Below are 26,841 nucleotides of genomic sequence, written 5' to 3'. Positions count from 1 at the left end.
GCGGACCGTATTTCACTGGTCGGCCATTTAGGGTCCCCCTCCCCTGCTCAAAACGAATCATGGCAACCAAAAATACTCTTTGTGATGCTAATTGTGGCCTGAATTCATTTGTGCTCATTCGGTTAGCACTTATAATTGTGGCTACTGTGAGTCATTGCCTGCCCTACTCGGATTACAATGATTAATTTGTTAGAAATCGATTCTTAGCCTAACGACACTTGCATTTAATCACTCACGCCTTGTGCAAAAGTCGGGTTTTTCCCCTTCGTACGTTCATTGTGTTTCGTTTGTGGAAACTGCAGCGAAAGGGGGTGAGGCCAGTGTGCTTGTCAAAGCATACAGCACAGTAGTGGAAGTGATATAACAATTCGGCGGTTTAAAATATTCTTCACGCTTGCAATGTACGCATCGAATTGTCATCTAATCTGATCCGTGTACTTTTCTTACACATACCTCGGTGAATAAATAGATGAATCGTCATGATGCCGCATCGTGATGATTCATCCCAACGTTACATCCCTACACCGTGCCGCTCCACATCCTCCCTTCTAAGCGGCCTCCTGCTGCAGTCTAGCATCAGACGTTAGCTCTATAATTGATGCCTAGTGCGCCCCACTGTGCTCACAGTAGTCAAGCCCAATGTATGTTTCCTCTCATTGTTTCATGTTGCCTTTTATGTCAGCTTTTTTATTCTCCTCCTGAAGCATGGTAATATAATATGCAAATGTTAATTTCGACGTTTGTGTTGCAGCAGTGATAAGATTGTATAAAAAAAAAATAGCAGTGATTTATAAATTAACTTCTCACCTTTGGCTCCCAGTGTGTGACCAATCTAGGACTGTCGTCCTTAGATTTACGTTGTGGAGTATTGCATTTGGCGGTCACGTGACATGATGCCGATGGCACAATTTGCATTGGTACAATTGGGAAAGAGTGATCAAAGCTGGAGCTTTAAAAATGAAAGATGAGTTCTAGCCCATGAACCAAAACTGCATTGTTAATAATTAACACTTATCAAACTGATGTTCAAAGCGTTCACGCATTAACTCTCCGTCTACGACTGGTACGTCTGAAGTGGGGTGCATCTACGGTACGTATGTTTAAATTTTTCACACCCTACCTAGCCAATCGTGTTAATCGGGGGTGGAAAGCAACACAGATTCTGTGCGTATGTATGATTTTTCTTCCTCGTTTTTTTGTTTTTGCCGGGTGCAGCAAAACCGTGTCGTGGGCGCGATGCAGCTCTACTCGGTCGAGCGCAAAGTCTCGCAGCCCATCGAAGGGCACGCTGCCGCCTTCAGCGAGTTCAAGATGGAGGGCAACGCTGAGTCCTCCACCCTCTTCACCTTCGCCGTCCGCAGCCAGGCCGGGGGAAAGGTACTTGCCCTCTCACTGCCCGGCGCTCTCATCATTAGCCTTCCTCGTTTGCCTCAACTCTAGCGCTGAAAATCTTTCCTTTTCCATCTCTGCAAATGCTTCTCTTTTCTTGTTTACTCCGATGTCCGATGGCAGCTTCTTGGGTCAAAAAGCCCTCCATCCTGCCCAATCTTGAGTTTTGTTCTTAATTTCACTGTACGGCCGCCCCTTCCTTGAAGTATTCAAAGAGCAGCGTCTTTCCTTTTCGGCTGCTTCGCCGACATCCTTCTAGAACTTCCTTCGTCAAGCTTTCACCTCTGAATGAGTGCCCCCAATCCACCTCCTCTCGCCTCTTCTGAATCGTCCGGTCATTTCGTGGTTGGCTCGCGAGTCGACCGCCCGCTGTTGCGGTATTTTTGGGAACACAAAATCTGAAGTTGTTGTTTCCGTATCGGTCTCCCGCAGCTGCACATCATCGAGGTTGGGCAGCCACCTGCGGGGAACCAGGCGTTCACCAAGAAGGCGGTGGACGTGTTTTTCCCTCCCGAGGCTCAGAACGACTTCCCGGTGGCCATGCAGGTTCGTGTCTCAGCGCACACGTCATGCCCCATCGCTGCCTCCCCCCCCCCGCCCTCTCTCTCTCACCACATGCATTGAGCATTTACTAACAGCTAGATTCGATTAGAACTTCTCACCGACAAGGTCAATGCTCGATGGAAAGCAGTTTTAAATGGTTAAGTATGAGAGGTTAATTTTCAAACAGTTGCACTTTGATTTTTAGTGACTTTCCAGGGAATTAACGCGCTGTGAGGTATTAAATTACAAGGCACAATGATGTATTAATTTGAAACTCTTAAGTCGATCTATTTGCCCTTTTTCTACTCTGAAGAAGGGCTATTGTCTAAAACATTAATCTTTAAAAATGTTTTAATCCAGTGTTACAAATGAGCTTAGGTGAATTGTATTTCATACTTGCACACTGCTGCCAACACACTTTTGTTTTGAACCTCTCCTCCTGCTGCTTGTAAAAAATGATCCGTAAACTGCAAACAAAACTCCTTGTTTTAGCGACTTGACATCATAGTTGACTTGCGAGGCGTCGATCATTATTCCGAGTATGAAACTACTTTTGTTGGCGTGATGTGTATTGTGTTTTAATAATCATTGTAAATGAACCGCTGCTCCAGGTGAGCCAGAAGCACGGCGTGATCTACCTGATCACCAAGTACGGCTACATCCACCTGTACGACCTGGAGAGCGGCGTGTGCATCTACATGAACCGCATCAGTGGCGAGACCATCTTCGTCACGGCCGCTCACGAGGCCACCTGCGGCATCATCGGCGTCAACCGCAAGGGGCAGGTGCGTGGCCAAAGCTGTAGGGTTAGGGTTTGCACCGTGGGTGGCGGCGCTTGCCTTACGGTTGCTTAAAAGTGTTTTTTTTAATCTTTTGGCTTCTGTGAAGGTTTAGACTCATGTCGGATAGCCTGCGAGAAACGCAGTCCTAGGTGTGTACATGCTTACAGCCCTTTTGTCAGTCGACTACGGGATGAGGTTGCTATTTAGAGTCGTGTGGGTTATTTGGCCATGTTTTACCGTGCTGCATTGATGAAAGCGGAGCATAGATGTGGAAGTATGGAATACAATACAACAGTGGATATTGCTGCAGTCTCCTCTGCTACCAACCACAGAGCACCATGGCCTAGAACGTTCTAATGAGTGGTGGTCGCACATCCAACCACTATCCAGGCTTAACCCTTCTCAGCAGAATTGGTGGTTGACTTATGACCATGGGCCAATGTCTATGCTAGATTTGTCTTGGATTTCATCGACTATTGGGCAAGGCCTCCCACCTCTATGAACAAATGAGTTAACGAAGCTGCAACTGGTGCGCCAGCAGACGTATCAAATGTATCAACACAAGTATCATTACTTGCGTTGGCCTTTGTGTGGTGAGGCCCCAAAGCAAGAACATTAAATAACATCCGTATATATATTCGTGCGTGGGGCAGAAGCCAATTGAATGAATCTTCGGGGGTTGCTCTGCGACATCTACTTCCGCAGACCGTTCTTTTAACATGAACGACCGCGTTACTCTGCGCGTGCACCAAGTGAAGGGGAGCAGGCAAAACGGGGGGGCTATTTATTTTTATTGGGGGGACGGGGATGTCGTGAGGGAGAAGAGAGCGATGAGTGTGATAGAGGTACAACGACATGTAAATGCAGGAATTTATGTACTTATGCAATTTGTACTTGATTTATTTTTACATTTATTTCTAGTGACTTGCTTACCTTTCCGTAGTTTTTTTTTGCATTGTTGGACATCTACGGTCGGAAGAGCTTTATAGCTCATTGGATTCCTCTAAATAAAGGTTTTGATTCTGTTTCCCTGCACGCGCGTGTGTCTCCATTCGCAGGTGCTGTCGGTGTGCGTGGAGGAGGAGAATCTCATCCCGTACATCACCAACGTGCTGCAGAACCCCGACCTGGCGCTGCGCCTCGCCGTGCGCAACAACATGGCCGGCGCCGAGGAGTTGTTTGCGCGCAAGTTCAACACGCTCTTTGCGCAGGCCAACTTCTCCGAGGCCGCCAAGGTGGCTGCCAGCGCGCCCAAGGTACGTGCCCGCATACTGCCCGAGTGTATGCGCTCGCGTGGATGTGCATAAGTAACAATTAATCAAATCGCTATGTGTGAATTGTTATAGGCATACAACATGGAAGGGTTAGCTCGCAGTGAATTAATGCGTTTGTGTTAGTATTGCACGTACCGCAATTTCAACTTTTTGTACCTCCACAATACAATGCAACCACGTATCAACATGTTGTACAGATGCGGGGGGGGGCAGGGAAGCGCAAAGAGGCGACTTGGAATATAGGAGGGGTGGGAGAGGTATTTATTATTTAAAGGGAAGAGACTAATGCAGTGTACAGGACAGAAGAAGATGGTATGCTAATGTATAAATGAAGATGCTTCATGGGGAAGAGGCAACTGGTCATACAATCTAACCACATATCTTTTAAGCCAGAGCTATAAAAGTAAAAAAAAAGTCGTCTTCCACCCTTTCAACTTGTAGGCCTCGACTAATTTAACCCTGCGCAAATAAACGAAATTCCATCTCGACTCTGCTTTTTCCTGAGTAATAACAAACCGCTTCCCCCCCCCACTGCCTCAACCCCTCCCCGAACCAAAACACCACCCCCTCCCCCTGCCTGCCGCCCCCTTCGTCAACTCACCCAGGGGATCCTGCGCACGCCTGACACGATCCGCAAGTTCCAGTCGGTGCCAGCCCAGCAGGGCCAGACGTCTCCACTGCTGCAGTACTTTGGCATCCTGCTGGACCAGGGTCAGCTCAATAAGTACGAGTCCCTGGAGTTGTGCCGCCCTGTCCTGCAGCAGGGTCGCAAGCAGCTCCTCGAGAAGTGGCTCAAGGAGGACAAGGTAGGTGTGGCAGTGGGGGTGCTGTCCGCAATTGGCACTGTTGGCTACGTACGGTGGGAAAGAAGTTAAATGTACGTACAAATTAACTCTTGGTGGGGGGGAATGTTGTAGAAGGAACGGTGTACTCCGGGGGGGGGGGGGGGGGGGGAATAAGGACGTTCTATTTAATAAAGGTGAATAAAAAGTTGTTACTTGAATTGATGTGTTGAGAACATTTCGTAGTGGAAGATTGAGTCTGTCGTATTTTACAGGCGATTGGCATAGGCAGGTTTATGGGTGCAAGTGACAAATTACGAATGTTGAAAATCCAGAGAATATCGGCGCATCCATTTTAGATTCTACGAAAACCTCTTTTCACCAGACATGGCTCCCAGTTACTTCCACGTTTCTGTCGTTTCAGAGAAAACAAATTCCTGGTAATATTTGAGTTGCGTGTCCTGTGAAATCGGGGTTGAGGAACAAATTAAACAGGTCTTTTAGGCCATTTAATATTAAGGTCCTGAGGCTACCACTGGACAATTTGCATTGCATGTGTAGGATACTGTATGCAATTAGTTTCATGGTTAGTGTACGTTCTTTGTCATACCGTAGACTTTATAATGACCCCCTCGCAAGCAGAGCGTCATCCATTTCCAAAACGAGAGGTGTGTTTCGCTGTCACTGAAGCGGAGGTTTTTCCTTTTTTTGTTCGTGATCAGCTGGAGTGCTCTGAGGAGCTGGGAGACCTGGTGCGCACGGCCGACCCCACCTTGGCGCTCAGCGTGTACCTCCGCGCCAACGTGCCCAACAAGGTCATCCAGTGCTTTGCCGAGACCGGGCAGTTCCAGAAAATCGTCCTCTACGCCAAGAAGGTGAGCAAGCGATCACCCATTGTCGTAATCAATCCTCTTGAGATAATGGAACGCATTCACCCTCTGTCAAGTGAATTCTAGCTTTTCGAGAGATTTCTGACAACATCTGCCGCTGCGGTAACGCCTGCGTTTTTAAGATACATGTTCGTTTAGACCTATTCACAAATGGGTCTTCCCCAGCCAAGGCTTAGTGTCTCTAAGGTTTTTGAGGTGGCTGGTAGATTGGCGTAGGCACGTGACGTGTTGCCACAGCCCCAGCGAGAGGCATACTTGATGTGGTGTGCCAGGTGTCGATACATTTTCTGGATCGTAGACCCGGCTGAAATTAAGCCCCTATTTGGTTAGCTCGCTGAAATTTACTGAGGTTGAAATTCCTTACAGGGAGTCCACTTGTTACTCAAAGTTACTGTTTTAACTGTTCATGGGTTTTCCTGCAGCAGCGCACATACTCATTTTAATGCTGGTATTAGTATTTTCGGCGGTTTCCTAAATTTTTTGTGAGCTTGCCATGGTGCATACTGAGAATGAAATTTGAAACAAGGCCAAGAGCAACTCTGTGTCTGGAAACACGACTCATTTGCATCAGTCGCAGTCTTTATTCAGTTGGTAAAATAATCAGATCAGAATTGTTTCGATATGAATGGACCTCGCAATACTGGTTTAACGCGAGTGGCGTCACCAATCTACCCAGGAGATGACATCAGAGAAAGTGGGTTCATAAAGCTGTCTGCAGACGTGTAAATATTATTCCCTCGTGTGGTGGGGTTTCTACAGGTGCTGCAGTTTCCTCCCATGCAAGAAGTGCTCTTAATAAAAAATAATCTTTGCCTTCAAATTTAGAAACATGCGTTTATAGTTTTTGGCTGCTATACATTTCCACATGGTAAGCCACTTCGTTGAGCTATCATTTGTGGCCAGGTCGCTTCTGAAAAAGAGCTCTAAAGCTCATTGGGCCTTTCCTGGTGAAATAAAAATGGTTTGGTTAGTTTAAGACTTTACGACGGATCTTTGTCTTTGCGCGCAGGTGGGCTACACCCCGGACTGGGTGTTCCTGCTGCGTAACGTGATGCGCGTCAACCCCGAGCAGGGCACCCAGTTTGCCCAGATGCTTGTGCAGGACGAGGAGCCTCTTGCCGACATCAACCAGGTTGGACTCCCACCACTCCCTTCTACCTCCACCCCAGCTTCCTTCCTCCCATATTCCCCGCCACACCTTTGCCCAAGCATTCGTTGTTACAGCTCTCCCCCTCTTGGCAACGTGGAAACGTGTTGTGCTCTCTTGTTGTTGCAGATTGTGGACGTGTTCATGGAGGGCAACCTCATCCAACAGTGCACCTCCTTCCTGCTCGATGCCCTCAAGAACAACCGCCCGTCCGAGGGCCACCTGCAGACTCGGCTGCTGGAGATGAACCTGATGCACGCCCCACAGGTGCCTGCCACAACTGCCTGCTGGCGGTCAGACTTTTAAACCGAGCCGTACTCGTCCTAATGATTCTTCTTGAGTCCTTTGCCCAAAGGCAGGGTCGCAGACTCAAGCTCCCTCCATCCTATCAGACCCCACCCCCCCCCTTCACCATGAATGACCATACACCAAAGTTTCCTTAATCCTCCCAACAAGCTCCCGATTGAAATAATTAATTATATTCGTTTTTTTTTACATTTTCTCTTAAGCCTCTCTTGCTTCTCCCCCTCAATCAGCTGTGACCACCCTGCTGCCTCCTGACCCATGCATCCACCATGCTTCCACCTCCTTGCACCTTCTCACCGTTTCCTCCAGTCGTCTCTCCTTGGCCCGGTCTGCCCCTGGATCTCGTTGGCGCTAGGTCCTGGCGCCCCTGGGACTCGTTGGCGCCGGCCTCCATTGGCACCGATTCCTCTTGGACTCCCCAGGGACTCGTTTGCACCGTGCGTTGTGCTGCTACATTGTCTCCCCCCCCCCCCCTTCTCTCTCCCTCTGTTCCCCTGCGCCCCCACGCTCACTCCATCCCCTGGGTCACCTTAAAATTCCCCGTAATTTCCACTTTTCAGTGTTCACTCTCCACCACTCTGTACGGAATCTTGAGGCGCACTTGCGCATGGCTGGATGTCTACATCCAACATCATTGTCGTCGTTATCATTTTTATGATACTGCCTCCAGGTGGCGGACGCTATCCTAGGCAACCAGATGTTCTCGCACTACGACCGTGCCCACGTGGCGCAGCTGTGCGAGAAGGCGGGGCTCCTGCAGCGTGCCCTGGAGCACTACACGGACCTGTACGACATCAAGCGCGCCGTCGTGCACACGCACCTGCTCAACCCGGAGGTGAGCGAGTGCCCCCGCTCCGCCCACTGCTCAAACTCGGCAAACGAAATGATGATGGGTGCGTCGTTGGAATGAGACTTTTATTAAGTGAATCGGAATATGTATTTATACTGGAGGAATCCAATGAGCTATTATAAAGCTCTTCTTCACAGAAGTTCAGTAGAAGGTCAGAACATTACAACAAAAAATACAAAAACTGATAGGAGTGCAAAGTATAGGTAAGGTAAACAAATTACTTTTAAAAAAATCTATACAAAAATGTTTATTGTACCAGGTAAAGCCCACTGAGCTATTAGATTATCTTTCATAAGCGACCTGGCCACATGAGCACTAGGGTACAGGACTACAAATGTAAAGGAGGAAGAATGCACGATAACAAAAGTGGAAGACTTTTTTTTCAGCCATCCATTTTTCAGCCGTTTGCGTTGCTAAAGAAAGTCAATCACAAACGATTGTTTTTATTACGTAAATATTTGCAGAGGCTCTGTGTCCTGGGCTGACCGACACAAGTTTGAAGCTTCCTTAATGAAAATTAATGTTTTGTAATTTTAAACCCGGGCGGATGCACGTATCGTGAACGGTGTTACTTTGCCATTTAGTAACGTGCCCCCGTGTCCCCTCCACCCGTGCTCGCCGTGTGCAGTGGCTCGTGAACTACTTTGGCTCGCTGTCGGTGGAGGACTCGTTGGAGTGCCTGCGAGCCATGCTGTCGGCCAACATCCGCCAGAACCTGCAGATCTGCGTACAGGTGGCCTCCAAGTACCACGAGCAACTGGGCACCCAGGCCCTCATCGACCTCTTTGAGTCTTTCAAGAGCTTCGAAGGTGAGGTCACAGGAAGCTTGCAAGATTGAGGAGGGAGGGGGAGGAAGGGGAGGGAAGGAGGAAGGTGGCAGGGAAGCTGCTCTACCACGTCGACTTCCATTTGAAGGCTTTTGGGCCTAACCTGTGTGCCGCCCACTTTACCGGGGCGACTCTGCAGGAATATCTCAAGATGCGTGGTTGCGTGACACCGGGTATTCCGTGCTCCCCCACCCCCCACCGCAGGTCTCTTCTACTTCTTGGGCTCCATTGTGAACTTCAGCCAGGATCCTGACGTGCACTTCAAGTACATCCAGGCGGCCTGCAAGACCGGCCAGATCAAGGAGGTGGAGCGGATCTGCCGCGAGAGCAATTGCTACGACCCTGAGCGCGTCAAAAACTTCCTCAAGGTGCGTGCATCGTGTCTCTCTTGGCGGGGTGGGGAGTGGGGTTTTTTCCAGAGATGGGAGCTGTCAAGGTTCTTCTGTTAGTTTCGTGGAATGGGCATGGAATAGTGCGGTCTTTTTTTTTTACAGCCATGAGCTGGCGGTATAAATTCTTTGTTCTAATGGCAGGGGGTGGGTCGATCGCATAAGAAAACAAAAGGTAAATGTCAAAATATACAAAAAAAATTGCGCAATAAAAAAAACCTTGCCGTATTTTGTCGTTAAAACCGTCTTGAAACAGAAAATATATTCAATAGGCTGATTTCACAAATGTTGCTCTTCTCTAATGGCGGGAGGGATGGATACCACAGTCGGTGTGTATGAAGACAATGAGTTGTATCGTTACGTTTTGTCCAACCACCCTGTAATGTCTCCTAAAAATAACCAAAGCTTAACAACCGCTCTGAAGTGGAGATGAAACAAATCGCACCGCCATCACACGTCCGAGTGTGCTCCATTTTGAAAATTGTAATGCCTAAAATCTCCACTCTGAAAATTACTCTGAACCTAATTGCCTCCGTCTACGGTTATGGACATTTCATTTGCGTAATGGCTCTTAATATTTAATCCAGGCAAGGGAAGGACATTGATTTTTTTATACACATATATACAACCACACTCTGAAGCACACCGCAGCACCCACCCTGTGTGTTATGTAGCCGAGTTCTGTTTGGCCAGTCCTCACTGCTGTGCTTTGCCTCGCTTCTCCGACAATCAGGACCTACACAAGGTAAACAGAAACTCCACTGCGATAGCCTCTTAGAAACCTGCTCCCTCTGTCTTCCCTGCGTCGAGACGTAGGTGACTATATCCCCCGCGGCGTCTTGCTGGATGGGATATAATGCACGTGTCGATTTTGTCCCGTCTGCGAGAGTTTTGCTGATTTAGTAACCGCAGTTTCCTCCAATTCTGCCCGTCGTTTGAAAAAAATATCTCCCAGCGTGTCGAGTACCTTGCATAGCTCACCGGCAACGTGTGCTCACTTCTTACAGCGCACGCTTGATTTAAAAACGGGACGGGTGGCGGGGCGTCGTTCACCGTGGTTGGGGGTGCCGTGCGCGCGTGGTTGTGTTGTCCCGCCAGGAGGCGAAGCTGACGGATCAGCTGCCGCTCATCATCGTGTGCGACCGCTTCGACTTCGTCCATGACTTGGTCCTCTACCTGTACCGCAACAACCTGCAGAAGTACATTGAGATCTACGTGCAGAAGGTGCGCCCTTTGCTGCACATGTCGGCGTGTTACGCGCGCGTTCGTGTTTTTGTGTTCCTGTAACGACAGTATTAAAATAACGGCGACTTGTGTAACGCACACCAAATTTCGCGCGAGTGGGCGAACATACGGACACGACTCGGGAGGTGCGTTTTGCGTTACACCCTCAGGCTTTTGTGTGAATTAACTGTTTTCTTAAATATATCGTTGCATGCTGAACATCCAAATTTAATTAATATTAACACAGGTATATATAGATATTCATCTTGTGTTTTGGAGAAATATTCTATTAGGGTACCTATGAGATGGTTCATTATTGGGTGATTTGAGACCATTAACGGATCACTTTTGAAAACTCAGGATCTCGGTGTTCCAGCTAAATGCTAGGGCATGGTATTTCGCCACCTGAGCTCCCTTGGAAGAAGAGGTTTCTTTTTTATTGGTCATTTGACAATAACTGACTTTCTTTGCAGATCATTTCAAAATTGTGTCCCATGTGGATGAATTAGGCCACTTTTTTAATGTGACTTTCCAAGCGGTTGTGACGTTAACTTTCGGACGCTATTCCAGCACAATGCGGGTGTGCATTGTTCAGCTGTAGCAGTTTCCAAATGCAAACGTCTTCATGCATCACATGACGTTAATAAAAAAGCGTCGGAAGGAGGAAGCAAATGCGGAATAACTAAAACAACTGCACCTGACCGTGACTTTTGAGATTGCGCGAAGATGCACTTTACGGTAATCCTGTGTGTGTGTGCGTGTGTGGCCCAAGTTAGTTTTCCGCTCACGGCCAACAATCGGTGACGATTATTTGAACTGATGCTGGGCCTCGCCTAGTTCGACTCTGCCTCAAATGAGTGCCGTTACTTCATAGGTGCTCCCAAACAGCACTTGCCTGTAATAGTCTGATAAAAGCTTCTACGGTGGGGGGGGATCTTTGTCATTGGTTCAGGTGAACCCGAGCCGTCTCCCCGTGGTGATCGGAGGGCTGCTGGATGTGGACTGCTCCGAGGACATCATCAAGAACCTCATCATGGTGGTGCGGGGCCAGTTCTCCACGGACGAGCTCGTGGCCGAGGTGGAGAAGAGAAACAGGTGTGCCGTTTCGCTCGCGGACGACTCGTTTCTCACCCTCCCCAGGGTCGTTTATAGTTTATTGTTTTCCTGGCTTTGAATTAAGCTTTTGCTGTTTTCCACTCTTTATAATGTTAGAGACCTGTAAGTGCCTTGTAATATGCTTGCATGTATATGCGAACTTGTAAAGTTATATAAAGCGGTCGTTGCATTCCTCAAGAATACCGCGCTATGAAGACATCTCGTTATAATGAATAATATAGGGTAAAGCATCGTCTGCCATAACACGTGAGATGCGTATGCAGGCTGAACAAAGACTGAGGCGCGTGGGTAGCATCTAGAAGCGATGCTTTGCCGAGACAGCAACCGCTTATTCCTACTCACGTGACGTAGTTCTGCTCACTCAATCACTTTATATATATTCACTTTATGAAAACACATTATAGAGGAGAATGGACTGTAATTGAGATCTCAAATGAATGCTATAAATCGGTGAGCAGAGTTTAATTCCCAGTCGTGGTTAATGTCGGTTCGAGTGATATGCTGTTATAACTTGCTGAACCACCCATCCTGGGCATCTGTGAAAAGAGCTTCTTAGCTGATCGGATTCCTCCAGGCTAAATAAAGATTCTGATTTCTGAACCGATCCTAGGTGCCTCTTTCACCAACCAGCGTGGTGAAGTATGGTCAAACAGAATCAATGATCGATAGCGTGGGGATTTTTTTTTATATTCTTGGATTGGAAGCTGTAACAAATTCATGTTTAAGGAGAATCGCCCCCTCCACTCAATACGCACCTGCAGTGGGAGCCACCGTTTGACCTCTGTTGTGACGCCACGTTGTGTTGCAGGCTGAAGCTACTGCTGCCCTGGCTGGAGTCGCGCATCCACGAGGGCTGCGACGAGCCGGCGACGCACAACGCCCTCGCCAAGATCTACATCGACAGCAACAACAACCCCGAGCGCTTCCTGCGCGAGAACCCCTTCTACGACAGCCGCGTGGTCGGCAAGTACTGCGAGAAGCGCGACCCGCACCTCGCCTGCGTCGCCTACGAGCGCGGCACCTGCGACCGGGAGCTCATCAACGTACGTGGTTTGCGCGTGTTACGTATGTGTGTGTGTGCGCGTTGCCACCGACACCAGTGACGATCATCTGAACTGGTCTTGGGGCTTCCCCAAGGTCGACACGGCCTCGAATGAGTCCCTGGTGCGCTATGTAAACATCACCACTGGGGAGAGAAAAGCGAACGGGCGTGGTGCCAGCCCGGTTTCTCTAGGTGCCCGCTAACAGCACTATCCCCAAAAGTCTGTTAAACCTAAATGGGGGATATTTGTCTTCATTGTGAAGTAGGTTGTGGGCATAAAACGACAGATCGATTTTAAAACCGATTCTTAGGCTCACAATACATGTGCTGAATATTCCATGTGAGGATTATGATTTATGCAAATGTTATGCTGTTGCTGCCATGTTGGAATGGTTAGCACACTGGCCTTGGGAATCCCGGAGCGGCATCTGAATCGATGGGTTATTTTCTTAACTCCCCCCCCCCCCCCCCCCCCCAATCGCCTCTGTCCATCCAGCAGTATAAATGAGTACACAGTCGATCGCCAGGTCGCACGTGGTGGGATAAGTGCGAGTTCTCCTACCTTGCAAGATGTCTAGCCAGCGTGGAAGAGTAGGCCAAGTACCAGCTTAAAGGGGCTGCATCTTTACATTTAGGCTAATTGAACGTAACGGTACAAATGAGATGAATTACGACAATACCCACGAGATGCTAAAATTGAAACGATGTTGCTTACCTTGAATGGTGACCCTGAAATACTTTAATGGGGTCCTGGTGGATCTTTGTGTCCCAGTACTTTGTGTGGTGATGTATGTCATGATGATGTCGGGTGTTGACGTACAAATGTGAATGACGGATTGCCAGATTTAATCCGAGCGTGGCTCATGAGCTGGCGTGCGGGTTGCATGCACCTCGGAGACCGTTTGTGGGACTGCGTGTTTGGATGAAGGAGGTTAAGGCTATGATTACCTCTAATCCTAACGCCAGTGCTGAAAAGTCGCCTTAATCCCGTTTTACAATTTGACCTCTTATTCACCTCACAGGGTTGCCTAACCTCGTCTTTAATGTGTGGAAGCCAACTTCGGCCTTGCCTTAGGAACATCGCTACGTTGTGGATTTTATTCCCAACTTTTTGTTTTTAACGGCTCATTGGTGTAATTCAGCTCAAAATAACAAAAACTATAATGCAACCCTACTGCTAAATAAAGGCCTTTCCATACCGTATGCTAGGTCATGGGGTTTATTTGATCGTAGTTCTGGCATGCTTGCCAAAGCAGCGAGCGTGCGAAGGGAGTGCCCACGGCACGGCTGGTTGAGAATATCGCTCGCCGCTGACGCTACCCGTCGGGGCTGGGAATCGATCTCCGGCCTCCGGCTTCGTTAGCGCAAGCGTGAAAACCAACGCGCGCCGCTGCTCTTCGTACTCGACCACGAAACCGACCTGTCGATCAGACCACAAGTTTCTAGCCGTCGCCTTTTGACCATAGTCGTCCCGCCCGTACCCTGACGGTTCGGTGCCATTCGGTGCTGCCTCCTGCTGATGTTTGACAGGTGTGCAACGAGAACTCGCTGTTCAAGAGCGAGGCGCGCTACCTGGTTCGGCGTAAAGACCCGGACCTGTGGGCCGAGGTGCTCCAGGAGTCCAATCCCTTCCGGCGGCAGCTCATTGATCAGGTTTGCCCCGCGCCGCCACGCCACACACCACCACCACCCACCCCTATTGCTCCGTGCTCTCACTGGCGAATGGTAGCACACACCAACTCTGCTCTACAAACGCTGGATAGACCGCCCCCCCCCCCCCACACTGACAATGGCTCAAACCTCCCCCACCGCACACACGCACCCAATGTGCTTAGTGTGTGATGCGCTAAATGTGATCGCCGTTCATTGTCGCCCCCCATTGAGTTGCGTCTGTGTGATCACAGCAACAACAACAACCGCCGTTCGCCACTAAGTGGTGGTGACATTACCAGGGTGCTTGTGCCATGCTGGACGCACACGCATGGTGTCCCTCGCTTGGATTCATTTGTGTGTGCTCACAATGCCGATGGGGCCACCCCCATGGCTCCGCTACTGTGCTCCGATCAGGTGGTGCAGACCGCCCTGTCTGAAACGCAAGATCCGGAGGAGGTGTCCGTCACTGTCAAGTCTTTCATGACGGCCGACCTGCCCAACGAGCTGATCGAGCTCCTGGAGAAGATTGTGCTCGACAACTCCGTGTTCAGCGAGCACCGGTTCGTGCCGACCTTGTCCAAGGAAGGCGGGGTGGGGGTGGCAGGGAGGGGTTGGTGCGAAAGCTTCGAGTCGAGAGTCGTGTGCTCATGGTGACGTGTGATGCACAAGAGGAGCAGTTCGTGGTGATCGTTGCCAGCAATCGTCACGGACAAATGGTTGTTTTACTGGTTTCTGTTGGGTATCTGTTGAGTAAAAAAAGTAAGTTTCCCATGAGTGGACAAATCTGATCGCTGCTGCCCCCTAGTGGGCAACTGGTATGGCAACTTCTAATCTGGTCATTGAGAGATCACGTGACGACGCAAGGTTGCATGCCACAAGCCAGTCGGTGTTCATGAAACGCAAGTAATGTGTGTTTATAATGCATAACTTTACAGATGCGTTTCTAAAATAATTTTTCTTCAAATCTTGAGGCTGATGCTGTAAAGTCACATCGGCTAATGCTGCTCGCTAAAGGGCAGGATGAGAGTTAGTGGCACATATTCCTCTGCATTGAAAACGGACTTGAAATTCGGTGTCCTCTGGTCGTACGTAAACAAGCAACGCTTTGTTGTTATTTGCAACACTTTCAGAAACCTGCAGAACCTCCTGATCCTGACGGCCATCAAGGCTGACCGCTCGCGCGTCATGGAGTACATCAACCGCCTGGACAACTATGACGCTCCCGACATCGCCAACATCGCCATCAGCAGCGAGCTCTACGAGGAGGCCTTTGCCATCTTCCGCAAGTTCGACGTCAACACCTCCGCCGTGCAGGTGCGGCGGTGTCGACGTCTCTTGTGTGTGTGCTTGTGTACATGTGGGGAGCGGTAGTGCAGCGGTGCACTACGAACCCGGGGACCCGAGTTCAATTCCTGCTCACGGCCAACATGAGTGACGAATATCTGAACTGGTCCTGGGCCTCCCCTAGGTAAATTCAGCCTAGTACCTTGTGCGGTGTGTAAATCTAGCCACTGGGGAAACAAAGGCAGTTGGGTGTGGTGCTGGCCACCCCATCCCCTCGTGTAGAGTGCCGGCCATCATAGGTGCTCACTAACAGCACTTGCCCCAACAGTCTGTAAAGGCTAGATGGGAGATCTTTATTTTTGTACATGTGGCACAGTGGAGAGAGCACAGGTGGTGAAGTTGCAGGTCACCTCATTCGGTTTACCCTCAACACCTGAGTCTCTCCTTTGACCTCCTTCGACACGTCACGTGGCCTCAGTGCATTTAGCATGGCACGCATTAACTTGTAATAGAGCATGGTGGCAGTCGTTGCAATTGTGCATTTGCACATATATTTATATCTTTATTCATATTTCATTTATAATTTTTTGTAACTGCAAAGTGCCATTTTTAATGTAAGCAGAATTATTTATAACTGGATAAATGTGGATTTTCGTGATGTCCCTTAACGTACATTGTTACTACTGCAGCAATTGTTGCAGTAGTTTGAGTCCTTGGGCCAGAGTGGAAACTGATGGCACCAGTGGTGACAGAGCTTTAATGATACCAATCTTTTCTATATACAGGGTACTTTAAAAAAATGTTGACACTTCTGAGAATTTGCAACAATACCACAAGAAATGTGCCTCCGGCCTCTGGAGACCACCTGGAGAAGATTCCAGACACGTGTTGACAATGATGGCGAACAAGTGGAGATTCTTTGACTTTTTGAAGCTATTAACATTACATTTGTTATCATGTTACAGTCTATTATCTGTTCTTTGTACATAAAAAACGATTGTGCCATCTAAATGTTACAAAAATGTTGAAGCACCCTGTATATAGGGTGGCAACATGGCCTCGTGGTAGCGCCTTCGCCGCCCTTTGCAGGAAGTTAAATACCCCGTTTAAAGCTTTCATGACTGCAGGGATTAATCTTCTTGGTTCTTTCGGTAAAGTCACGTAGAAGGGAAATAATAATAAAAATAAAACATAATAAAATAAAATAATCTTATTTCCCTTCTACGTGACTTTACCGAAAGAACCAAGAAGATGAGCCCCGTCTAAACTTTGTGATAACCAGAGGTACTTGCCCGCTCGCTCAGGTGCTGATTGACCACATCGGTAACTTGGACCGCGCCTACGAGTTTGCGGAGCGCTGCAACGAGCCGGCGGTCTGGTCCCAGCTGGCGCGCGCACAGCTGCAGAAGGGCCTCATCAAGGAGGCCGTGGACTCGTACATCAAGGCCGATGACCCCTCGGCTTACATGGACGTCGTGCAGGCGGCCAACCAGAGCGGTCCGTCTGCCAACCCGCACATTGCCGACCCCCCCCACCCTACCCCACCCCCCGTGACTCTTAGTTATGTTGGGTGCCACAGTGGCGAGATGTTGACGACCTTGCATGGTACGCAGGAGGTCGTGGGTTCGAACCTGACCCTGACATCTGTATATTTTGAGTTTTCATGTTCTCCCCATTGTTGCATGGATGTTTTTCCCCGGGTTCTCCGATTTTTCCCCTCCACATTTAGAATCGCCGTGCATTCCGTATTTGCTGCTATATATTTCCGCATGATAAGCCGCTGTTGGGCTATCATTTGTGGTCAGGTCGCTTCTGAAAGAGAGCTATGTAGCTCAAGGGGCCTTGTCTGGTAAAAAAAAAAAGTTCGTATATAATCTCTAATTTTGAACTTCTTTCGCACCGTACGTAGCCAACCATGTTAATTGGAGGTGCAGAGGAGAGACGACTAGCTAAACATAAAGCAGTCCTAAAGAAATTCGTTTTCAATTTGCTACATTAATAACTGCATACCTCCAGTGGCTTCCTGATATTGGAATGATGAGCGTTCCAGATGGCCGCAGAAGCGCACCTGAAAGCTCGCGATGAAATGGCCGTCTTTGTTCGATGGCTTGGTCCATAAGCCCAAGGTCAGATATTTAATTGGTCGGGACCATCGGAGGTGCCATAACTTTACTGATTCCAATTTCTTTGTGGCCAATAACAGTGAATAATGTGCTCACCATTGGAAATGAGTGGGTTCTAAAATAATTTGCTCTTATTGGCCATATAGTTTGTCGTAATGTTCTGACCTGCCCCTCCTGGACATCTATGAAAACGAGCTGTTTAGCTTATCGTATGCCTCCAGCATAGATACATATTTAGATTCTTATTCATAAATCTGTATGACTGGGATTTTTGCTACCTGTAGCAGGTTCCAGTTTTTGCTTTGACTGGCCCATGTAAAAAGTGTTTTCCGCTGTCTTTAAAAACACCTTGGAACAATCTGTTATTCATACTCGTTCCTTTCCCCCTCTCATCTCCCTCTGCTCCCTACCACTTACACCGTGCGTGCTTGCACGTGCGAAGATGACTGGGAAGACCTGGTGAAGTACCTGCAGATGGCGCGCAAGAAGGCGCGCGAGTCGTACGTGGAGACGGAGCTCATTTTCGCACTCGCCAAGACCAACCGTCTGGCCGAGCTGGAGGAGTTCATCAGCGGGCCCAACAACGCACACATCCAACAGGTGCGAGCAACGCTCCCAAATACCATTCTTTAATTGCAAGACAACAACAACAACCACCATTCGCCACTAACTGGCTGTGCCGTCACCACGACGCTTGTGCCAGGCTAAGTGCACGTTGAGGCCACGAAGTGTCGAACGCCCGCTGGCATGAGTTCACGGGGCAGACCCAGATGCCACAGGTCGACTGACTGAGACGACTGGCTGATGCACCACCTGTGCCCCCTACTGTGCCAGAAGACGGAACCCACAACACAAACAACCCTCATCTTGATCCATATGGATCATTGTCTCCGCTACGAAAACATAAACTTTAAGTTGACGCTTGTCTTGTAGATAGCTCAGCTGCCTGACGCCCTGTGTTGTCCGACACGACTTTGAAGATCCCTTGGTGAGAACAAAGATCTTGCGTCTTACAGCCAAGTGCTGCATCTTGGCACTGCAGTGACGCTACTCCGATACAAATGCTTGTGTGTTGACCGCGATAAATATCTTAATTTTTGGAGCTTAATTTTTTCCTGGGTTGCTCTCGCTATGTATCTTGGTGATATCTGTCTGCTTACATGTCTGTCTATAGTTTTCTGGTTAGATTCTATGTCGCTATTTCATTATACCTGATGATGATTGCTTGTGTCGCGATAAATATGTTTTATTGTTGACGAAGCCCCAAGCTTATATTGGACAGCCCAGGACGCAGCCTATATGCATGTACACAAGGTAAGAGAATTGTTTTTGGATGTGTATATTCCTTTAAATGAAGACCACAGGACAGCCCATGGCTCAATAGAAATGGGACCACCTGAGGTGGGAAAATATACGCTGAATCGAAGCGAATTATACGGTGTAGTCCATTATTTGAAACTATCATTTCAAATTAATTTCCCTTTAATTGAAATTGTGGAACGAAATCTGTAGCGCTACATTTTTCCAACAGGTGGAACAAACAAGCAAAATGTCCTGGACTTGTATAACACTGCCAATTTGTTCATTTAAGCCTCCTTCTCCCTGTTCGGAAATGGTGAAGGATGGGGGGAATAACAACCTCAAAATAAAAAAACCTACAAGCCCAGCTGCAACAAATGTGTGCTTCCACTTGAGGAGCGACGGAGATGGAAGGGAACGTTGCAGTGCTCACGATGACCGTTAGACGAGCAGTCGTTACTCCACCGCTGCTACTACAGAGCCTCTCTGTGTTTGCGACCACAGGTGGGAGACCGATGCTACGACGAGAAAATGTACGACGCGGCCAAGCTCCTCTACAACAACGTGTCCAACTTCGGGCGGCTGGCCTCCACGCTGGTGCTGCTCGGGGAGTACCAGGCGGCCGTGGACAGTGCACGCAAGGCCAACTCCACGCGCACTTGGAAGGAGGTAGGGTGGTGGTGCTCTGGCCTGCCTCTGCATTGCGATTGTTGTCGCCTGTCGAGAAACGAGGAGGAGAAGAAAGCGGACCCTGCCCGTCGATGCCTTCTGTGATGCACCCAGCCCGTTTTGAAGCAGACTTAAAATTCAAAGCTTGGCATAGTTTCGAAATAAAAATTCCTTCAGAGTTTTCCTTAAGATGAACGTAAAAATTTCGATTTAAAGCTTTCGTGACTGCAGGGATTCATCTTCTTGGTTCTTTCGGTAAAGTCACGTAGAAGGGAAGTAATAAAATAATAAAAATAAAATTAAAACATAATACAACAATTATGTTTTATTTTTATTATTTTATTACTTCCCTTCTACGTGACTTTACCGAAAGAACCAAGGAGATGAACGTAAAAGCTGAGGTTTATTTGGTTATCCAACCTGTTTGTTATTTACATCTGGTTTAAAATAGGTTAAACATTTCTAAGGACAAAAGCAGGTAACCATTTGGCGTAGCGGTGCACGCCTGTAATCCAGAGCTTTAAAGGCAAAGGTTTGATGAAAACATAGATTGGTAAAACCAGCTGGACTACAAGATGGCCAGGAGATGGCAGTGCAGCAAGTGGGTTCTTGAACCCATCTGTTTACCTTAGTGTTGTCGCCTCATATGCCTGGTGAAAATTTCCAGGTATTCTAATTTCCTTCCATGCGTAAAACAGTAATTAAATAGGAATAGGTCACCAATCCCAATCCAGATCCCTAATGCAGGTATTGTGCCTTTGAGCATTTCCTGGATTACGTTATAATTATAATAATTTATGATAAATAAATTGTCCCAACATTACAACGGTATGAGACCGAATTCCTTTTTCCATTGATAACTTGTCCTTCCACACCTTGCTATGTCTTCCGTGCATTGCCATCGTTCTGATGCGCATATGTGTGTGCCTGTGTGTGTGCCTGTGTGTGCGTGCGCCGACACTTGTCCCCCCCAGGTGTGCTTCAGCTGCGTGGATGGGCGCGAGTTCCGCCTCGCGCAGATGTGCGGCCTGCACATTGTAGTACACGCCGACGAGCTGGAGGAGCTGATCAACTACTACCAGGCAAGGATTCCCATCCGCGCACTCGGCGGTGTCAATCTCGGCGTCGGTCACGAGAAAAATCCCCGTTCGCACAGGGGGAAGGGTCACTGGAAAGCCTTCCCCCGAAACAAACGGACGGAGGCTGGACAGCCTTGCACGTGGCAAATGTGGTGGTCACCCGTAACTTGCACACGCAAGGCTTTAATGGGAGCTATCACGCCTTGATGTGTGTTATCATTATTATATCTAGCAGATAAGGGCAGGTACCTGTTTTACTGTCCTCAGAAACTTGTGGAAATTTCACATACCAATGGCGAGCATTAGTTAAACCTCTAGAACAACTACTGCTAACATCCCACAAACTGGTAGTTATTTTTCCGTCCCCTTCCCCCCTAAAAGGCGTGGGTAATCACTGGGAATTGAAAAGTGCTCTATGTAGCGCACCACTCTGCTGAAGTGATACACATCATACAACATATTTATTATTACGTGTATATAATTGCACCTACTTCAATTTCTCTCCTCCTACACTCTCAAGTTCATCGTTTGCTTAAGGCGAGCACAAACTTCTTGCCGCTTGGACGCCGGACGCTTTGCATTGTAACGTATAAAAATGTTCTGCTCCGTGCACATTCGCACACACACATGTACACGCAGGACCGCGGCTACTTCGAGGAGTTGATCTCCTTGCTGGAGGCCGCGCTGGGCCTGGAGCGCGCTCACATGGGCATGTTCACAGAGCTCGCCATCCTCTACTCCAAGTTCAAGCCGCAGAAGATGCGCGAGCATCTCGAGCTGTTCTGGTCCCGCGTCAACATTCCCAAGGTTCGTGCGTATGAATGTATGTTTGTGTGTGCGTTGAACTTCTTTAGCACCGTTCGTAGCCAACCACGCTAATCGGAGGTGCGGGGGAAGGACAATAAACTGAATGCAACAAAAACGGTGCTTGCTCAGCCGACGGTTCGGGGGAGAACGTGCGACGTTTTCCCAATGTGACGTGAAATTGGGCCGCATTTACAATTTGTACTTTATTCTAACTTGCTTAACTTTTTTCTCTGCTTTGCACTCTCGTTTTTTTTGTGGTGTTGTTGTAACTCTCTAACCCACCCTGACTGGGACATCTGTGTAAAGGAGCGTCATAGCTCATCGGATTCCTCCTGGATAAATACATGTTCTCATTCTGATCGACATTGTGGTGCAGCGTTTGGAAGTGCACTGAGTTCATAGTTTGAGCCCCGATTTGCCATAGATTATCCCAAAACAAATCAATGTAAATTTAGTTTTTCACTGAATTCGACTCATTCCAGCACCGGGAATAACTCAAATTTTAATGACATGCGATGAACGCTGCTTACAGGGCTTAAAAAGATGTTCCTCTCTTCTGGATAGTGATACCAATTTTCGATGTAGCCACTGGAATTCATTAACTTACCAGATTGTTCACTTCGCCTTGCTACAGACATCTCCTTGAATCTTGTTTCTCTCTTTTTGGCTGTGTTGAATTATTGCGTGTGTGTGCGCCCGCCCTCGTGTGTACGTCTGCGATTGCTCCCCACCGCGTTTGCCCGCCTGCAGGTGCTGCGAGCCGCAGAACAGGCGCACCTGTGGGGCGAGCTGGTGTTCTTGTACGACAAGTACGAGGAGTTTGACAATGCCATCCTCACCATGATGAACCACCCCACCGACGCATGGAAGGAGAGCCAGTTCAAGGACATCATCACCAAGGTGGGGAAGGGCGCCAGCGGACCAGTCCGCCAAATCCACCGCGATTTGAACCGCACTGCCGAATCTCAACGAACCGGTCAAACTGCAAGCCCCGTCTAGTGTTGAACCACGTCTCGTGGGGTCGCTGAATGCTAGGATGGAAAGATCTAACGACCAGAGCGTTTGGTTTTAAGGCCCGTTTATCAGTTGATTGAATGAAATGAGCTAGACCTTTTGGGTTACTTTAAATCACCTTAAACATCTTTTGTGTCTAGATCTTTTTCCCCAATAAGATTGAACGTTTTACTTATTTGCAACTATATATTTTTTTCAACTTAATTACGTAGTGTCTTTATGCTATATCTTATTTTAGTTGTTCGTAGCAAGTTTTTAGAGTGACCAATTTGCACAAGTCCACCGCTAAAGGTACACGATATAATAACACCCGGAACATTAAGACAAACGTGCTTTAAAAGTGCTGACGTTTCTACTCTGGCCGTTTCCCACGTCGACGTTGGCCATCTTCCCCACATCACGCGGTTCTAACACCGCCGCTCGGTCAACGCGGGGGAACCGATGCTGAGTGTGGCACTTGTCACCATGGCGTCGCGTGCCGGTACCGTCGCCGCGTCCTGACTCGTTGGTTTGCACGTCCGGCGGCAGGTGGCCAACGTGGAGCTCTACTACAAAGCGACGCACTTCTACCTGGAGTATAGGCCGCTGCTGCTCAATGACCTGCTCTTGGTGCTGTCGCCACGTCTTGACCACACGCGCTCCGTCGCCTACTTCAGCAAGGTGCGTGTGCGGCTGCTTGGCCACCTGGGGGTGGTGGGTGAGTTGTGGGGGGCAGCGGCGCTAGTAAATGTCTACGGCTGTACATCCGAGTCTGTCCTGCGCGTTGATGTGGCATTCGCGTCGTTTTAAAAGTGGAAAGAAATGTGTATTTTTAGGGGTTTTAGAGCCTCCATAAGATTTAATTGTTTCAACAAAAAAATCGCCCTTTAGACTTTGCTCGTAACGTACAGTTTTTACGTGAGATTACTGTTCAAAATATTGAATTATCTACAGTGTAGCGTCACTTCAGGATCCTGCACCCAGGTTTTAGAGCGCGTTGTGTATTTCCGCAACACAAAACGGAAGTGAACGTGAGGGTTCATCCTGCTCGCTCCGGGTCACGTGTATAGACTGTCGGTTGTCTTGTCTCTCGCTCAACGATGGCTCGCTGCCATCGTCCCGCAGGTGAACCAGTTGCCGCTGGTCAAGCCATACTTGCGCTCGGTGCAAAACCACAACAACAAGGCTGTGAACGAGGCCCTCAACAACCTGCTCATAGAGGAGGAGGACTACCAGGTAAGGCAGCCACATTCACGCACTTGGGCCCGTTCACCTGTATGCCCCATGTCTCTCTCCGTACCCCGTGAAAATTAATCATTTGTAATATGTAAGTTTAACTATTTGCATTGTACAAGTCGGAGGTGCGGGAGTGAAGGACAACAGACTAAACACAAAGTAGTTCTAAAGCAATGAGTTTTCAATCTAGATTTGTGACTTGCCTCTCCCAGGGCCTGCGTGCTTCGATCGACGCGTACGACAACTTCGACAACATCAGCCTGGCTCAGCGCCTGGAGAAGCACGAACTCATCGAGTTCCGTCGCATCGCCGCCTACCTCTACAAGGGCAACAACCGCTGGAAGCAGAGCGTCGACCTGTGCAAGAAGGACCGCCTCTACAAGGTGCTGCTGCGCGTGCCTTCCGCGATTCCCGCAGGATCGTGGGGTGTTGAGGGTGTGCGCAAGGCTTTAGATGGGCGGTTGCCGCTAGTGCCTGAGAAGAGCACGTACGACGTTACTGGATCTGTGTGTGTGTGTGGGGAGCACTGGTGTAGCGGTTGGCGCGCTGCACTACGAACCCAGCAGACCCGAGTTTCGTGCGCCCGTGCCGCCGCCCATAGATTCTCGATAACAGCACTTGCCCCAATAGCCTGTGTGGTCATACGGGGGATATTTATCTTTTTAGGTGTCTGTGTGTGGAGGAGTGTTAAAGTGCGCGTGTTGATTAGAATCTGGGGAGTGGGCGTGCAGTGGTTTGCGCGCTGCGCTACGATTTCGGCGACTCGAGGGTTGAAGCCTGCTCATGGCCAACACTTGTGACGATTATCTCAACTGATCCTGGGTCTCCCCTAGGTCGACTCGGCATCAAATGAGTACCTGGTGCGATGCGTCAAAATCTCCACTCGGGAGACAAAGGTGGCCGGGCATAGTGCTGGCCACCCACCCCCTCGTGTGCCGTGCCGGCCTTCGTAGGTGCTCACGAACAGCACTTGCCTTCAACAGTCTGTTAAGGCTACACGGGGGGAGTCCTTATCATTTGTGCACCTCACCAGAGTACACGCAACATCACTAGTGGGGAGATAACGACAGGCGTGCCTCTCGTGTACAGCTGTAACGATTCAAACAAACACCTCCGCCACTACCGTTTCCCTTTCCCCGGCCCCGCGTGCGTGCAATCAGGACGCCATGCAGTACGCGGCCGAGTCGAAGGACACGGAGCTGGCGGAGGACCTGCTCGCGTGGTTCCTGGGCGAGGGCAAGCACGAGTGCTTCGCCGGGTGCCTCTTCTCCTGCTACGACCTGCTGCGGCCGGATGTCATTCTGGAGCAGGCGTGGAGGCACAACATCATGGACTTCGCCATGCCCTACTTCATCCAGGTCGTGAGGGAGTACCTGTCAAAGGTGAGCGGGCGTGCGGGCAAGCGAGCGCTCGCGCGTGCATGTATTTGTCTGCCCGCATAGTCGCCGGGCAGGCGCCTTAACCAGATAGCCGCACGTGCCGATGATGTCTCCACTGAATGGACGTTGCCTCCGAAGAAAGGGGAATCGTGTGAAGTACTGCTACCCTGAAATGAGTCAATCGATAGCCGCCATAATAACCCTCCAGTCCTGTGTTTGTCTCATCACGTATGGGCCAGCCCCCAAGGCCAGTCGACACTCCCAATTGCTCGCCCTACTGGGCGCGTTCACAAACCTTCACGATTTGTTGCCTGCAATGATTTCGATTCAGAGTGGCAGTATTTTACATCACAAAGCAGCAACAAGTTCGATTGAATTAGGCCTTTTTCACTGTTAGATTCCTCATGGTCAACCGATTGGACCAATCAGTTGTGAAGTCTTGGAGTCTGAAGCCAACATTCGGTGTTTCGGCATGCGTTACTTTTCACTTGCAATCGACACATTAATGTGTACATTACTTTAGTGTGTTGAATAAACTAGAAAAAGGGGTGATATAATCCTGTGATTGATCATTCTAGTCTCCACCACACTGACAAAAGCTTTGTTAAAATAACGATCACTTCAGCAACGGATCTAACGAGCATTAACACAGCTTGGAGAGGGCGTCGTCAAATGCTGTTTCCTGAAATAATACCGCCGTGGCAACCCCTAATTCTCACTCGCTCTTTTTCGCTCAATGATTTTGATTGTCATTCACGGGAACTTAAAAATACTTTTTCGCTTGGGTTTTGTTTCTCGGCTTAAATCAGTTTTTACTCTCGGATTGCTTATCCCCCCCCCCCCCCACCTGTACGATGAGAAATCTAGTACACACTTGCTTGTCTTCTACCTGTTTTGCTTTGCACCGTGAAGTCGGGCCCTGCGTTCGATCCTTGAGCATTTCCTCTGGCCTCTCCTTGCAGGTGGATGAGATGAAGGCAAAGGTGAACGGTTTATCTCCCTTTGCTCTGTGTTCTGCCCCCGGCACTGTCCACAACACTCTGCCAAGTTGACCCTTCGCGGCATCTGCCACAAGCGTGAATACACCGCGCCCCCCTGTTCCCTCCTCCTATTATCCAGTGCTGCAAACGAAAAAAAAAACTGAAAATTGACACGTCGAATGGCAACTTAAGTTTGCGTTTGCATTGCTGAGATCCGTGGCCTCGTGGCTGCTTCAGTGGAATGGCTTTTCCCAGCACCCACAAGGCAGGAAGCCATTTTGGCCACGCAACCAAATTTATTTTCCACATTCGCAATAGCATAAGTCACATTCTGTCCACGAGTGATTTAGCTTGAATTTGAGTGGGTTAGAGTAGGTGAACGATGCCGCTGATCATTGGTATTCTGGAAGCTTGTATTGTTGTCACCCTTTGGTGGCACTGCCCAAGCAAGGCACATCACATTGTATAGGACATAACACGGGGTAACAATTGTAGTAGTAATGCAATGGAAGGCTGCAGTGGTAGCGATGTGTATGATGGTGTCACAGTGCTGGGCAGAGTGTTTGGAAACTTGTGCCGGTGGCTACCGTAGCGCCCCTGCATTTTGCCTGGCTGCTTGCCCTTCCCTTGTAGAGGCGGACTAACCCATTAACTCCCCAGGAAGGAGTGATGATGTTGATGACGACGACGATGATGACGACAATTAACCCGGGCATTCTTGCCGCTAACTCCTCCTTTGTGTAGTCTCCTCCCAGATGTAACTTGTTCCGTCTCTACC

General features: G+C 48.9%; 1 protein-coding gene across 2 annotated transcripts in view; it reads left to right on the top strand.

The window, feature by feature from the left end:
• Positions 1 to 26,841, top strand: part of LOC133348310 (clathrin heavy chain 1) — a 42,996-nt gene that overhangs the window by 11,679 nt on the left and 4,476 nt on the right. The window contains exons 4-31 of one of the 2 annotated variants that reach the window (XM_061561046.1): positions 1,216 to 1,377; positions 1,822 to 1,935; positions 2,544 to 2,717; positions 3,773 to 3,970; positions 4,594 to 4,794; positions 5,493 to 5,645; positions 6,670 to 6,792; positions 6,937 to 7,074; positions 7,784 to 7,948; positions 8,592 to 8,772; positions 8,995 to 9,158; positions 10,278 to 10,403; positions 11,356 to 11,498; positions 12,328 to 12,562; positions 14,092 to 14,214; positions 14,629 to 14,774; positions 15,345 to 15,528; positions 16,803 to 16,995; positions 18,064 to 18,221; positions 19,425 to 19,589; positions 20,564 to 20,671; positions 21,308 to 21,475; positions 22,226 to 22,375; positions 23,018 to 23,149; positions 23,594 to 23,704; positions 23,917 to 24,087; positions 24,865 to 25,086; positions 26,046 to 26,066. In XM_061561046.1, coding sequence (XP_061417030.1) covers positions 1,216 to 1,377; positions 1,822 to 1,935; positions 2,544 to 2,717; positions 3,773 to 3,970; positions 4,594 to 4,794; positions 5,493 to 5,645; positions 6,670 to 6,792; positions 6,937 to 7,074; positions 7,784 to 7,948; positions 8,592 to 8,772; positions 8,995 to 9,158; positions 10,278 to 10,403; positions 11,356 to 11,498; positions 12,328 to 12,562; positions 14,092 to 14,214; positions 14,629 to 14,774; positions 15,345 to 15,528; positions 16,803 to 16,995; positions 18,064 to 18,221; positions 19,425 to 19,589; positions 20,564 to 20,671; positions 21,308 to 21,475; positions 22,226 to 22,375; positions 23,018 to 23,149; positions 23,594 to 23,704; positions 23,917 to 24,087; positions 24,865 to 25,086; positions 26,046 to 26,066 — 4,329 coding nt within the window. The remainder of the gene's footprint in view (positions 1 to 1,215; positions 1,378 to 1,821; positions 1,936 to 2,543; positions 2,718 to 3,772; positions 3,971 to 4,593; positions 4,795 to 5,492; positions 5,646 to 6,669; positions 6,793 to 6,936; positions 7,075 to 7,783; positions 7,949 to 8,591; positions 8,773 to 8,994; positions 9,159 to 10,277; positions 10,404 to 11,355; positions 11,499 to 12,327; positions 12,563 to 14,091; positions 14,215 to 14,628; positions 14,775 to 15,344; positions 15,529 to 16,802; positions 16,996 to 18,063; positions 18,222 to 19,424; positions 19,590 to 20,563; positions 20,672 to 21,307; positions 21,476 to 22,225; positions 22,376 to 23,017; positions 23,150 to 23,593; positions 23,705 to 23,916; positions 24,088 to 24,864; positions 25,087 to 26,045; positions 26,067 to 26,841) is intronic. The other variant, XM_061561047.1, reaches the window with a different exon arrangement.

This window comes from Lethenteron reissneri, chromosome 27 (assembly GCF_015708825.2).
Source record: "Lethenteron reissneri isolate LAM-NWPU_2019-01 chromosome 27, ASM1570882v1, whole genome shotgun sequence".
In the NCBI taxonomy this organism is placed as follows: domain Eukaryota; kingdom Metazoa; phylum Chordata; class Hyperoartia; order Petromyzontiformes; family Petromyzontidae; genus Lethenteron; species Lethenteron reissneri.
The sequence above is the reverse complement of the archived record's forward strand: the minus strand, read 5'-3'. Positions and strand labels throughout refer to the sequence as shown.